Source organism: Trachinotus anak, unplaced genomic scaffold (assembly GCF_046630095.1).
Source record: "Trachinotus anak isolate AG129_WGS33_773 ecotype Australia unplaced genomic scaffold, CSIRO_AGI_Tana_v1 ptg000024l, whole genome shotgun sequence".
NCBI lineage: Eukaryota > Metazoa > Chordata > Actinopteri > Carangiformes > Carangidae > Trachinotus > Trachinotus anak.
Window position 1 is genome coordinate 12,533,740 of NW_027273875.1, and position 14,403 is coordinate 12,548,142.

Below are 14,403 nucleotides of genomic sequence, written 5' to 3' on the forward strand. Positions count from 1 at the left end.
GACATCACATCATACAATAATGCACTTTAGATGAAAAACAGGCAAAGACAAAAACTTCACTATCATAGTCGTTTCAAAAACCAAATACTTGCAACTGACCCTGTTTACATTTTGCATATCAGCATGTACTGTGATGAAGTAATTGTGCTGCTTAAAATAAAGAAACTGCTAATGCTTCGGGGTTGCTCTAACAAGTTCAAAAAACTGTCTTCTCGGGTTTTTCCCTGTGGATTTTTCTAATAACTGTCATCACCTGGCAACTGTAACCACAGATATTCAGACGATCATGTTAAATGTGCACTCACTCTGCTCTATCCTCACAAAATTTCAATACAGAACATGCTCTTGTACCTAAAAGTTTTTTTTTTTTTTAATTTACTTAGTAAGAATTTAATCTTGTTTTCAATTAATTACCCATCAAACACACTGCTATTCCTCATTTATTACATCAAGTAATTTACAGTACAGTAACTGTGATTCAGAGAAATCCTTATGTTTTGTAATGGTGCATAGATAGATGTGTCATTTATATGAAAAACTCTATATTCTCCAAAGGGTTAAATAATTTTGACACAAAAGCAGCACATGCTCATGAAACCATGGTGGGAACATGCTGTGAAGATTAAAGACAAAACCAGTAACATGTGGTTTCTGAGGAGCACTTCTGATTTGCTTATTCAAATGAGGAATTCAATAATCTGACTTTATAAGTATATGGGGGGGGATCCAGATCTATAACAGATCAGATGTCGGCTCCATGTGGGGTGAGTGTGCAGACTGCTGACTAAAGCATCTGTGCCGAACAGCCAAACCTGGAACCAAAACCCCCATGGTTTTAATGACACTGCACCCTTGACAAGATCTTACCAAATGTAATTGCTGCTAAGCTCAGCCCTACAGGCCAGTGGTGATGGGGGTGGAGGAGGGGTGGGGGTTGGGGAGGCGGCAGGCAGCCCTTGGCAAGCTGCCTGGTAAAGATGGTGATTTTCCATAAGCCGCCAACAACAGAGTCTGGATGTCTGAACCCCAGCCATCCAAGATAGACGCTTCCCCAGTCCAGAAATGCAGACGAGAGAGAGAGTCCAAGTACATAGTTCAACTATAGTAAATCACAGTGTCACAAGTTCACACACACATATACACACACCCTTTTACACCCTCCCCTCACCTCCTCAGGGACCCTTTGTTCACACTGCGGTGATATTTTCATGCTCGCTCTCAGTGTGTGAGCCAAAAACTCAGCTACAGCACCTAATGTAAACAATGCATGTGTCATGATGTCAGAAAATGAATGGGATTCACAGGCTGTCTCCATGGCACTGATTGGTTCTGCAGGGTTCTGTCTGTGCTACAACACCAGCGGTTGTCAGGTGTCCCTGGTCCAGACACAGTCCTCAGTGGTTCAGCTGTAAACCAGCCATACACATTCCTTCCCTCCCTGTCTCCCACCAGCTGAGCAACTCTCTCACACTCACACACACACACACACGCATATACAACCCCACAAAAACACTCACACACAAACACACATGTATGCACACATGGGGACAGGCTAGAATTAAAACTACAGGCTTGTCCAAGTAGAAACCCTCATGATTGGACATCAGGGGAGGCAGAAATTCAAATCATGAACCAATCAGAGTCTGCGTCCCTTCGCTCCCCCCACCACCACCTTATTAGGCGACCTCCCATGTCTCTCAAATTTCCTGTCCACTGGGTTGCACCCCGTAAAGAATGTCATCAGCACTGTACTGGTTTTGTTGACCATATTAGGTATGATCATGTATTGCCAGCCCCCTGCTACACCTCTTTTTTAAAAAATTAATATGATGTTTCAGAAACAGAGGCCTTACTTTTTTAAAAGAAAACATTTTTTTCTTGACTTTTCATATGAAACCAATTTGTTTTTTTCCTCTAGATTCTTTGTCAGTTTATTTTGTGTTGTTTTAAAGTGAGAAAATGATGCTTTCACATGCAGTAAACATTCATTGAAGATATTTAGATTAAAAAGAATTAGACACAGTCCACTGACCACTAATTATTCAGGATTTCATTCTAAAATGCTTTTTCTAAACACTTTGCCACATGAAAATCAGGAGGAAACTGTTTAAAACATTAACAATTTGGTTCAAGAAAGACAAACAATTTTACAAATGTCTTGAAGTGAAGATTTTCTACATAATTATGTGTCAGTATTAAGTCATTTTGAAAGAGTGTGTATTTTCTTTAAATTAGAGGGTGTCTCACTTTGGAACAAATGCCTTCATATACTTATTATTAACAACTGCAGTAGCAGTTATTCATGAATTAATGTGAAGTTTTTTTGCATTAAAAATATTGTGGTTGCAAATATGCAGTGAGTCTGAAGTTCAATCTGAATGGCACAAAAGGATGATGTTAATATATAATTTCATATGGCAAGTGCAAGCTGCAATATGTGCATTCACACTATGTCTACAGCAGCAGACGCAAATTTAAATTAAAGCACTGAAATGTTGGATTTTTGAACTCATCTATGTAAAAATACAATATTTAAGGCTTTACTCTACATAATATTTATTAAGATACCAAAATAACAGAGGTTGCCTAACAGAGTATAATATATGACATCACTAAAATTATTTGCTGTTAATATATTATTTTAAATATTGAAGTATAAATATATTGAGAACTTCTGAGAGTTTTAAAAAGACTGTCTTACCACAACAATTTCATTAACTTTGCAAACAAAGAATAGTCTTATCATTTTTCTTGATAAAAGTGCAACAAAACTCAGACAAATGTGAAAATAATAATAGATAAAAATAACTATAAAGAAGAAATGTCATGGTGCAATTTTTTTGTCTGTAAAATGTACTTTCTCTGCTGCCAAAAGATCAATTTAGTAACATATTAATGCCTAGAAATAAAAAAAACTTGCTGAATATTTTGGGAATTCAATGTCCTCATTGGATTTTATTCTTATTATTTAAAAAGTTATGATATCAGGCCAGAATCGCACAATTTCTTAGCAAAAAAATAATTTGCAATGGTAAATCTAGCATAAAGTGAAAGCAATCATTTTATAATTTACCTAAATGTTTGGTCTTCAGAAAAGAATTCAAGGTCCTGGGTGAGGGGCTTCCTGTGCTTTCCCACTGTTTTCCCAGAACTAGTTGAAGTTAAAATCCAAACAGATTAAAGCTCCTCTTCCCAGAAAAGGTATATTGGGGAAAAATCTGTGTCATTGCTGTGAAAAGAGGCTTTTGTGGAGCTGTCAAGAAGGATAGGGCAACACCAGCAGAAAAAGTAAGAATTTGTGACTCACTGGAATGACCAAAGTCCGTTGTCTTGTTCTCACATTCCCATTGACAATGGACTTAACTTTAACTGGCACTGGAGGTAAAGTACAGACATGCTAAAACCAGTTTATAATTCTCCTAAAATGAAGAAGCATGTTTAGAGATAAACCTTGTATTTCTTGTTGAATGTGTGGCAGGTGAATTTGTGACATTTCTGCTGTGAACTTTGAGATATTTATGTTGGAAGGATGTTAGGAATTAAGCACAGGGCTTGACTTATCTTAAAACCCATATTTTTCATTCAGACATTTAAATAAACACATTTTCCCTCTAAGAAGTTGTTTATTATTAGATAGTTGTTGTTTATTATTAGAGGAGCTCATGTTTTTTGTAATAAATATAAACATAAACATTAAACATCAGGCAACTTTTCATCACCAAGAGTTCCTCATCACACTTAGTTTTCACATTTATTTTGCAAAATGTGGATAAATTAGAATTAATACTGTGCAAATATTGTAAATATTGTCCTTAAATATTGGGTTTTACATATTTTTATCATTAAATGCCAAGCATCTACACTTGCATGGGTTTAGAAACACAGATTCTAAGATTTACTGAAGGAAAGTCACACTGATGCACAATCCATTAAATGATATGTATGTTCAAGTTGTAAACAGTTTGCACTGCTGTATATCTAGTTTCTGAGGGTCTCATTATTTGGTTTGTCAGTTGCTGTTTTATGCAGAAACTGATTGAAACTTTTTATTGAGGGCACATTTACACGAGGTAGAAAATCCTCCTGTTGCAGCTGCTATTCCTTTGAACTCATTTAGAAACAAGCACAGATAAGAAAAAAAACAGGTTATTCCCCCTTTTTTCGTTTCATTTGAACACAACTGTGTTTTTAGAAATAAAATGGAAAGATTTAAAGTCAGAACACAGACAGGAATCAGTAAATAAGCTGAAACATAACATTCAGAGATGATGGAGAAAATCTGAAAGCAGATCTTTGATTATTCCGTGTTATCACAAATCAAGATGTTACCCTAAATTCTTGATTTGTTTGAATGTGAAATTTGAATGAGTTTTAAAGTGTTTATTAAAACCCCTCCAAAAACAAAATTGCACCTGGCTACACACATTTATTTCACACACCTCTCTGGTATTCCCTCTTCCACTTCATGCTTGGTAAAACAATGAAAGAATTTTTTGCTCTAACTTTTCCTTAATAAATGTTTCATTACTCCAATTAATTATTTGGATCCAAAAAACCTGATTCATCAGTCTGAAGTTTAGTAGAAATGAATTGTGAATAATTAATCATTAATTCATCATTAATTATTTTTTTAAACACACACTAAACTGTCAGACATAAGTGTCTGTCATTTATATAGATATTATGGTATGTATCCAATAGAATCTTTACAATCAACTACAATAATTTAAAGAAATTATTTTTATTTTGTAATTTGCTGTTTTGTAAAAAAAAAACAAAAACAAAAACAAAAAACACGCAAAGCATGTTTGAGATGTGTCCTGTGAATAACTCTTTGTCTACCTTACATGTACAGTCTGCATTAAGCATGTGATCAATATCAGCTAAACAACAAGTCTCAACAAGAAAATTAATCACACATTTTTTCACTTTTTTTCAGGACTTTGCCACCAGAGCTAAAGTAGCAGTGCAGAAACTCATCCAGAGGGTCGGATTCTTGGGGATTTTAGCCTGTGCCTCTGTAAGTAAAATCATTCATCATCTTTTTTTTCTATAAGATATTCTTCACCCCTGCTCTGGGGTTTATCGGTCATTTTGTCCTATCCACATTTGTCTAATATTGACATTGATACATAATTCAAGAAAATGTCAGTTCCGATATGTCGGGCCTATAAGCATAAAATAAATATTACCAGGTAAGAAAAGTATCAGATATTCTCATGACACTGTCAGTGACCTTCTGTGGTTGTACCTAGCTAGGTGGATAGGTGAAATGCAGATGTAAGATAATACAGAGGAAAATATACTACATGGAAATCAATATTGCTTTGCACTGTTTCACATAATTGCACTTTCTCTGTATGATTTGTTATGTATTTCTTCAGGTGAATTGACACAGTATAAAGACTAATCATCCATATTGTTTTCAACAGATACCAAACCCCCTGTTTGACTTGGCAGGAATAACATGTGGACATTTTCTGGTGCCGTTCTGGACATTTTTTGGTGCTACGCTCATTGGGAAAGCAGTCATCAAAATGCACATTCAGGTAAGCTGCAGTTAAATTATATGAATCCATATAAATAATGCTTTATTCAAATATTCATAAAAACACTTGTATATGTTGCAGAGTTTGACATCACTGGCTGTGTAGAACTTGTCTTTGATCTTTTCTTTTCCATTTTTCACTGCAGAGAAACTGCAAAATTTATTTGTGTCTGAGTTTGAGATTTGCATACATCTTTAATGTTGTTCAGAGGGGGAAGTGTGTTAAATAATGAATCACATTCATGCACGGCATCTCTGTAGTGTACTCAGCTGGTAGTGAGGAGGCCATTTTGTGCAAGCATAGTAGGGGGAGTCAACCATTTTGTGACTGCAGCTGCAGCAGCCCCAGTGCATTGTACAGTAGACTGGTCACACTACAGCAGATTGAGAACGTATGGGAAAGTAAGAGATTCATCCTTAGCCCTGAACTAGAAACTGCTGTTAAGAGACTTGGCATCACAAACGTTTCTTCTAATCCTGGAAAATCCTCAATTTGCGTCCAGGAATTTGCAGTATGTCTGTGATTACCGTCAGGGGCTCAACTTTCTGTTTTCTAAGCAAAAGTTGGCGTTTGCTCATTGTGACACAGAGAGGAAGGGTTAAAAGCTAAGCATTTTTTCCACTCAGCCTCATTCCTTATCATACGCTAAATACATTGTCCTGAAGCACACTAGAAAAAAGGAAGGGGGGCGGTGAACCTAGTGAGCACGAGCTAAAGCAGATAAACATTGTCTGTGGGAGGTGATGGAGAGAGAGAGAAGGAGAGATGGGGGGAATTTAAAGGGAAGTGGGGAGGCGGGGGTTGCAGGCATGGCAGACACAATCACACACAGAGGACCAGATTACAGCCAGGGGTCCCAGGGGCCCCCACTGACAGAGGTGTGTCCCTCCCTGTTTCATGGAAAGAAAGACTTCACCCGACTCTCCGGCATGTCTGGGGGGCCCCAATCGCTCCTGAAACTGCTTGGTTAAATTTTCTTCAAACTCAGGTTTTTGCCTCTGATGCAAATGATTCAGTAGTTTACAGTGTGTGAGCAGAAAACAAGAAGTATGAGAAGAGAGCGCAGTGGAGAGCAGGTGACGTTCTCCCTCATGGGCCAAGAGGGAACAAAAGGGGATTTTGAAGCTTGTGGTGTGTGTGTGTGTGTGTGTGTGTGTGTGTGTGTGTGTGTGTGTGTGTTTGTGCGTGTTTGTGTGTGGGCGTAAAACTCGGAGCGGCCTCAATGCTTCAAAGCGTGTTTTTGATCTGGGTTTGTACCTGTGCTTCAGGTGTGTTCCCACCAGTCTCCAAGGAGAGGCTTTTTTATTCTGCGCTGCTTCCACCTTTTATGCTCATTAAGCTTCGCCTCTGAATGTGCGCAGCTGAATGGTTAACGTCAGCTGCTTTGTGACGCAGCAGGTCACTTGAGGATGATGGGTGGAAATACACATTTCAGGCCCTTGAGAGAGGCGCTTTCACTGAGGACGGAGGAGCTGCGAGGTGTGGCAGGGAAAGCAGACTTTCATATGGCAGCAGTGAAATGTGATAATTGTTCTTCGCCCTTTGACACTTTCATTTATGGATTGTGAGAGCTGCAAAAATACAACATTTAAAGAAGGATGCTCTCACTTCCATTTTACTGTTAACTCACTTAGTGCATGTCATGGTGCTTGATAATATGCGGCTATTTTCTGTGAACTGCTGAGAACTGATGTCATGCTTCTTTGTTAATGTGTGTACAGTTTGTGTGACTGGGATGTGCGTAACTCTTATCAGCCTTGTCAGTAAATTCAAATCAGCGAGTCAAGACCATGTCACCATCAGTTTCCGAGCAGACACATTTAAGGCATCTTAGTCAGCTTTCCTGTGTTGGCCATCTTGCTGTCCCTTCCTGCTCTGTGTGGGATGATAGATCAATTGTTAGTGTCTGCAGAAAATCAATATTTAAGTGCATTACTCTAAAAGTTGTCACTGATGTTGAGGTTAAAAGTTGCCATGGGGGGATGAACTCACAGCATCGCCTCACGTTAATTTTGTGTGAGGCACAGAAATAATACGACAGCTCACGTCAGTCTGATTTTATTGTTGCAGATTTGACGCCAAATGTTTGTTATTTTTGTGACATTGCCAACATTTTGACTGCAATTCCGTCATTCATTCTGTTTAACCCTCTGTGTCGTCCTGAGGATTAACACTCCCCCAAATTAAAACACAACCAAATGACAACACATGGATGACCTGTTACATAACCCTACAACCAACACTGCAACAAAGCACTGATCAAAGGGCCCTGTCACAATTTTAATGAAATTAAAATTGACATTGGGGCGTCCTGGTACAGACTTAAAAGTGATGTTCTGGGTGTTGTATTTACACAGCTGTCACATTTACTTTTGTACACTCACAGTGTAATTTGTTATATTCTGTATATTTTCTATAATTTTTCTACACCTTCTTTCACTTATGCAAAATTCCAAAATAAAGACACAGTTTGCATCTTTATTTAATCATCAATATAAAAACATTTTGTTCATAGTGAAATTTATTATTAAACCAGCTGCTAAAGTCCTGCCAATTGGAGCCGTTTGCAGCTGTAAAACTTGAAAACCTCAGTAGTATATCAATAATGTTAAGTCTCAATAGCTTGTCAAGGTCTAAGTCAGGGTATTGTGTATGAATGATCTCCCTGTCAGAAAGCAGTGTTTGATCAGAGCCATTTAGGATTTTGCAAAAGCATCCTGTAAAATATTGATGGATGTGAGTCAATATAAAACCATGTCAGCTCAGTGTAATACGAGACCTTTAACCACCTGTGGCCCAGGTTAGGTCCACATTATATACAATATATGCTGTATGTGCCCCCAGCGCCTAATTGAAGCTACACATTTACAGTGAGTGAAATATTCAAATCTAAGATGACATTTTTATGGCTCCATCATTACACAAAATGGAAAATTCTAGATGTCTTGTGTATCATTTTATACACGTTTCCCTGTAATTGGGCAGTATATATTTAGTATCTTTGGAAACCTTGGGATCTGGGCTAGAATTTAAAATTAGGTTCTGCGGGTTTGAACAATCCTTTTCTGCACAACATGAGTTTGTAATGATGGACCCGCCAAAAGCTCTGTTGGGTTAAGCCTTTCTAATGGTATGTTGAAGGCAACCTATGTTACTGGATCAAACCACATTTTAGTGGCCAAAACACATGTTTGTTTATAAGAGTACAGTAACTTACAACAACTCAGAGGGCACAAAGTACAAGGCCTTGACATATCTGGTCAGTTAGTGGGTGCTTGTTCCTGCTCCCCTGCAGGAGGTCACAGGGCTGATAGGCAGAGTGGCTGCCAGTCGCCTGTCTGTCTTTTCTGGCCCGGTGACTAAGCAGGAGTCAGACCAGACAGGAGTCGGCATCCTGAACCCCTGTGAAGCAGTGACACATCTTCTTTGATTCCTCCACTCCTCTATCCATCCATCCTTTACACGCACACACACACTTCTGATGACCGTCAGTGTGATATGCTGACCCAGTGTAGTGTGTTGGTGGTGTCTCATAGAGCACAGACCTTTTATTTCTTGTCCTCCATGACAAAAGGGCGTCTTCATGGCTGCTTTTAGGCCAAACCACCTTGGTGATGCGAAGCATGGGCTTTGGGCATGATGGGAAGGGTGTGTGTGAGGGGGAGTTAAGGAATTACTGATCAAACTATGATGCACACACTGCCTTGTTCTGCACCCCAGCAGTGACCTCATGGTTCAGTAACTGACTCGATTTTTCTCTGTGTGTTTCTTTGTCATACAGAAACTGTTTGTGATCGTCACCTTCAGCAGGCACATAGTGGAGCAGATGGTCTCCCTCATCGGGTGAGTAAAGCTCAACGGGTGTGTGTGTGTGTGTGTGTGTACTTTTGTGTGTATATGTGTGTGTGTGTGTGTGTGTGTGTGTGTGTGTGCTTGCTCAGTAAAAAGTACCCCGTGGGGGGTGTGCAGCTATCACGCATGAAACAGTTAATGCAGAGTTTGACGGTTGAGGGACCTTTTGGGTGGTCAGGGGCATTCAGGTAATTTATATTCCTTTGTGTGAAGTCTGCCTCCTCTTCCTCCTCCTCTTCATGAGTGTGATGAAGGTCACACAGAATCAGTGGTTGATTTGAATTAAACATGGTGATTTTGGAAGATGACTTGCTTTATCCTGTTTGAAATACTTTGTGTGGACCTTGAAACATAGGTTTTGTCACATTTTGTTCCCCTTTTGGCTCCTCGCTCTGCTGTAATAGCCTACGTGGTGATTAATGGCTTGGATTTTTCCACTGGATGACTATGGGCATGAACATGTTCTGGCTGCTGCACAGGACAGGATGAACTCCTGTCTATCACAGAAACCTCCTCTCCTCTGTTTTATCTCTTGATGATGAACAGTTACAGTCGGTTATTACCTCCGTACCTGATCTCATGGGGAGCACGAGCCAACAGAGAGAGCTGCTTCTGGGTTTCTAGGGATGGATCTCTGTGATGCAACCTTCTATCTTTTTGATAAAATACGGCCTTTCAGGTGTCAGGCCTCTCAGGCAGAATATGCTAGTGTTTATTAGCTTGAACGCTCTTGGAACGAAGGAGAAAAAGTTTCTGGCTGGAGAAATTTCACAAAGCAAATTTATTTGTGTCAGTGTTTTTGGAGGCCCAGCTGGAAGCAGCATCAGTGGGACGTAGGTGTAGTGTTGAATATACAAACTGCATGAAGTTGTTCTGTCAGACTGAGAGACACGACTTTTATCATGAAGCTAACAGACACTGACTGGTTTTGAAAGTATAAAAAACAGTAAAACCTTTTAAAGAAAGACGCAAGTCAAAATGTAGGAATCACACCTACACACATGTACACTGGGCTTTTCAAAATAAGGGCTAGATGTAATAGAAGTTAAGAGAGCCTTGGTGTTGGGTGTGGGTGCTGATGGGTGCCACGATTGGGTGTCATTGTAGAGATGCCAGGCGCTGCAGCTGGAAACTGCCCTCAACACACCTGCTGGTGGGAGTGCCATTTATTACACACAAACACACACACTCATACACACACACACATAGAGACATTCACACTCACGCACTCATGGTCTCTCTCTCTCACACAGACACACACTTGCTGAAATCAGCCGATGAGATTGCATCAGCTCTCTTCCTTGCCATGTTGTCTTTTCTCACATTTGCTTCGTTTCTAAAATGAATTCTGAACAAGACTAAAGTCAAAGACAGATATTAAATAAGCTGCTGTCGCTCTTTTATCTGCATTTCTCTCTCTCTCTTGCTCTGAATTTTTACACACAGTACGATAATCCTCCTTTAATTCCCCAAATTAAAGATGTTCTAATTGAGATGAATGAAGCATGAAGCTCAGATAGAACAAGCTTTACACTAATATATATATATATATATCTGTGTGTGTGTGTGTGTGTGTGTGTGTGTGTGTTGGGTTGTGAAAGGCCTGTGCAGTCACTGTTCATTGAGCTGCAGACTCAAAGTGACAGATCATTGGTTACTGACAGGTTTCAGTCTGACTCACTGCTCGCTTTTTTCTCTAAAGGAAGTTTCCCTCACTACAACTTATCAACCGTCAGCTTCCTTCCTCACTGAGGCCTTTCCACCTTCTCACCTATGATTTTCTGTGCCTCACTCACTCTCACTCTCAATCACACTTCACCTTATGAATGGGTGACAGCCTTTCATTTTTAACCCTTTAGGCACAGATGGATGTAACCGTGCAGGAGCTTCAAAATAAATTTACACCTTTACACCCGCTAAGGTTCAGACACCTGCAGCTGTCCCCACCCACTCTGTATGTGCATAGTTGCATGTGTGCGCACGCACACACACCCACATTCACAAACTCAAATATTTGTCCTCTGAAGGCCCCCTTTCTCAAAATTTAGTTACACTAAACCTCCACATCCCCTTTGTTTTTTTTCTCACCTCAGCTGCAAAACTTTTCCAAAACTTTACCTCCCACCAACCCATATTTGAAATAAATCTGGAAATTTCATTGTGTGTTTGAAACCTGGCCTTTCTTGGAATTGCAGTGAAACTATAATTTACTCTTTTCTTCTTTTTTTTTCAATTGGCGTTTACAGAAACAATTTTCAGTGAAATCCTATTTGTTTTGCATAAACAAATTCCTAAAACAAATATCTAGAGCCATGTCTGCAGAAAATGTTTGATGATTGTTTTTGGAGGGTCTTACAATAATGACTGATTTGTTGTTCAGTCTCATCCTTTTGTAAGATCTGTGCTGCCTTTGTGAAATGTTTTCAGCATGTGCAGCATTTGCTATCATTTTCAGCTGCTTGTATGATAAAATTCACTTTGAACTAACTTTACGTGATGATAAAATAAAGATACAAATTCTGTCTTTATTGTGGGATTTTAATATTTAGACTCAGTTTGTTTTCGTCTGCCTGCCTCTGGATTAACTCTGGGAAACTGAGGGAGTAGTATTTGTCTTTGTGGATGATTAAAGTAACCGTTGGACTTTGACCGTGGTGATTTCATCCTGGCATGACATAATACAATACTACACAATTCATTTCCTGCTTTTTGCCCATCAGGTGAGCTAGTTGGCACATACACACACACACATGCATACAGATACAGACATAGACACACACACAATGCAGAAGTCAGTGGCTATAACCTCTCAGAGTGTAAAGCCTTACAGAACTAGTTTTCAAATTTCAAATTATTTCATCCAGAAAATTTCCAAAATGGCTAACCTTTACCTTGTGCATATTTTCTTAATTTACATAAAGTTATTATCAGTTTTATTTCTACAATTTGATAATTTATTTAGTTCAAATCATATATGATCTTTCTGAAAAAAACTTTCTTGATGAGTCCATCACAACTTCTTCAAGATAAGATGCTGTTTGCTCAAAACTTAACAAGACTCATTTTACCTGGTGAATTCCCTGAATTACATGTTGTAGTGTGACCTTTAACTTTTGAAAAAGACCAGAGTTTCAATAATAGTGAAAACACATACTTTTGGTGATAAGCACAAAATGTGTGTGTGTGTGTGTGTGTGTGTGTGTGTGTGTGTGGTGCCTCTTTGCTTTATCCAAGCTCTCCATGTTTGAGTAGCACATAGATGACACGATGGAAAGCTGATGAGATCAGAGATTAAAATACTTAAACACAGGCTGCTGGCTGGATGCTGCAGTGTGACTGTCAGTACAGTGCAGCAGTATAGTCTGGTTCATGTTATATTTGGTTAATATTCCTGTTCTTACTCACTGAACAGGGACTGTCCACAAATTCTCCTAAAGTTTCATTAAGAAAATATTCTGTTTTGCAAAACTGCTGCACTTGAAAATATTTATTAGACAGTCAGAGTTGTGCATCATGATATGGTCATATTATGTCTGACTCAGTTAATTTTATAAATGATCTTACTTCCAAACATGGGCCTTTTTATAGGAACATTTCTAGAAGTTTTCAACCATTCATCAGCAGCTTAAATCAGGGAAGCAGTTTTTCTATGAATGACAAATGGAAAACAGTGTGTTACTGAACTTGAGTTTCACAGGAGAGGTTTGGATTCGAGGCTTAAACATCACGAGGCTTTAAAACTGTCAACAGCCATTTTCATCACCTCTGTTAGCAGAAATGAGCAACACCAGAGTTGTTTTTTTTTTTTTTTTTATTAGCTGGAAATAAAATGTAGAGAAGATGCAAAGGACCCTTTTTTTGAACCTGCCTGAACTTAAGTGATTTAAAATTTCCATCATACATTTATGAGCTTCTGATATTCCTTTTGAGACCGAAAAAAAGTCAAGTGGAAAAATAAATTCTGTCCTGACAGTTGTTCATTCAAGTGAAGTGTTCTTCATTTTTCAACAGTTTTTTAAAATATTTGTATGTTTTTAATTACTGTATGTTTGGGACAAAAACAAAGTATGTGTCAGACATTTCAAACTTGATATATGAGGTCTCTGTGTACTGTGGAAACAGATTCTCTTACAGTGTCTCATACAGCAGATGTGTTTCACTTGTTTTCTTTTAGTGCAAAGCATTTAAGGTTAAATCTAACCTAAATCTAAATCTTCTCTCAGCACTGGTAGGATAATAATAAAGATAGTTTTGCTTTGAACTGCCATAAAGTCACAATAAAGCCCTCTCAGATGCCTTTTTGCTGATAACAAGAACTGATAACCCAGTCAAATGGAGCTGTGCGTCTGATCAGACTTGTTAGGTTTCTGACATCCTGTGACTAATGTACAGATGTCTCCTCTTCAAGACCAACCGAGTGTGGACAGTCATTGTTTAGGTCAGGAGAAAATTCTGCTAAATCACACTGAACAAAGCTTTGATCAAGATTTGAGGAGTTATATGTCAAGAAGTGTCATGCTGTTTTTTTCTTAAAAATGTTAATTGTGCAGTTTTGCCCCTCTTTTCTTAAAAAAAAAAAAAAAAAGACATCCCATCTTTTCATTTTCTAGATTTCTTTAAAATAAATATCCATTTTATACATTATACATTTTTGAAAATTAATTTATTTCTATTTTTATAACATCGGTATCATATGAAATCACCCACATTCTTGTTGGTCTTCTCACTGAACATTTAACACCGTGAGAAAAAACCTAAAAATTGATCTTAGCCACTTATTTATGACTAAAGTTCTGCCTCTTCCCACAACATGCAGATTTTCTTCCCTTGAATTTCCTTAAGTTTAATGTGTACGTGAGGTCAATAACCCTGGAAGGACTTCAGAGAATGGTCAAGCCACTGCTGCTATGCTCCATATAACTGCAGGGCAACAGATTCATCTTCTTCTGTGCCCAGCTCTCCCTGTCCTCCTCTCTCTTATCTCCGCTGGAGCTTTGTCAGC

General features: G+C 38.5%; 1 protein-coding gene across 6 annotated transcripts in view; it reads left to right on the forward strand.

Moving 5' to 3' along the window:
• The window catches only part of LOC139607478 (vacuole membrane protein 1-like), a 59,749-nt gene that overhangs the window by 31,073 nt on the left and 14,273 nt on the right, over positions 1-14,403 (forward strand). For all 6 annotated transcript variants that reach the window (XM_071460368.1, XM_071460369.1, XM_071460374.1 and 3 more), the window contains 3 exons: positions 4,940-5,020; positions 5,433-5,549; positions 9,331-9,392. In XM_071460368.1, coding sequence (XP_071316469.1) covers positions 4,940-5,020; positions 5,433-5,549; positions 9,331-9,392 — 260 coding nt within the window. The remainder of the gene's footprint in view (positions 1-4,939; positions 5,021-5,432; positions 5,550-9,330; positions 9,393-14,403) is intronic.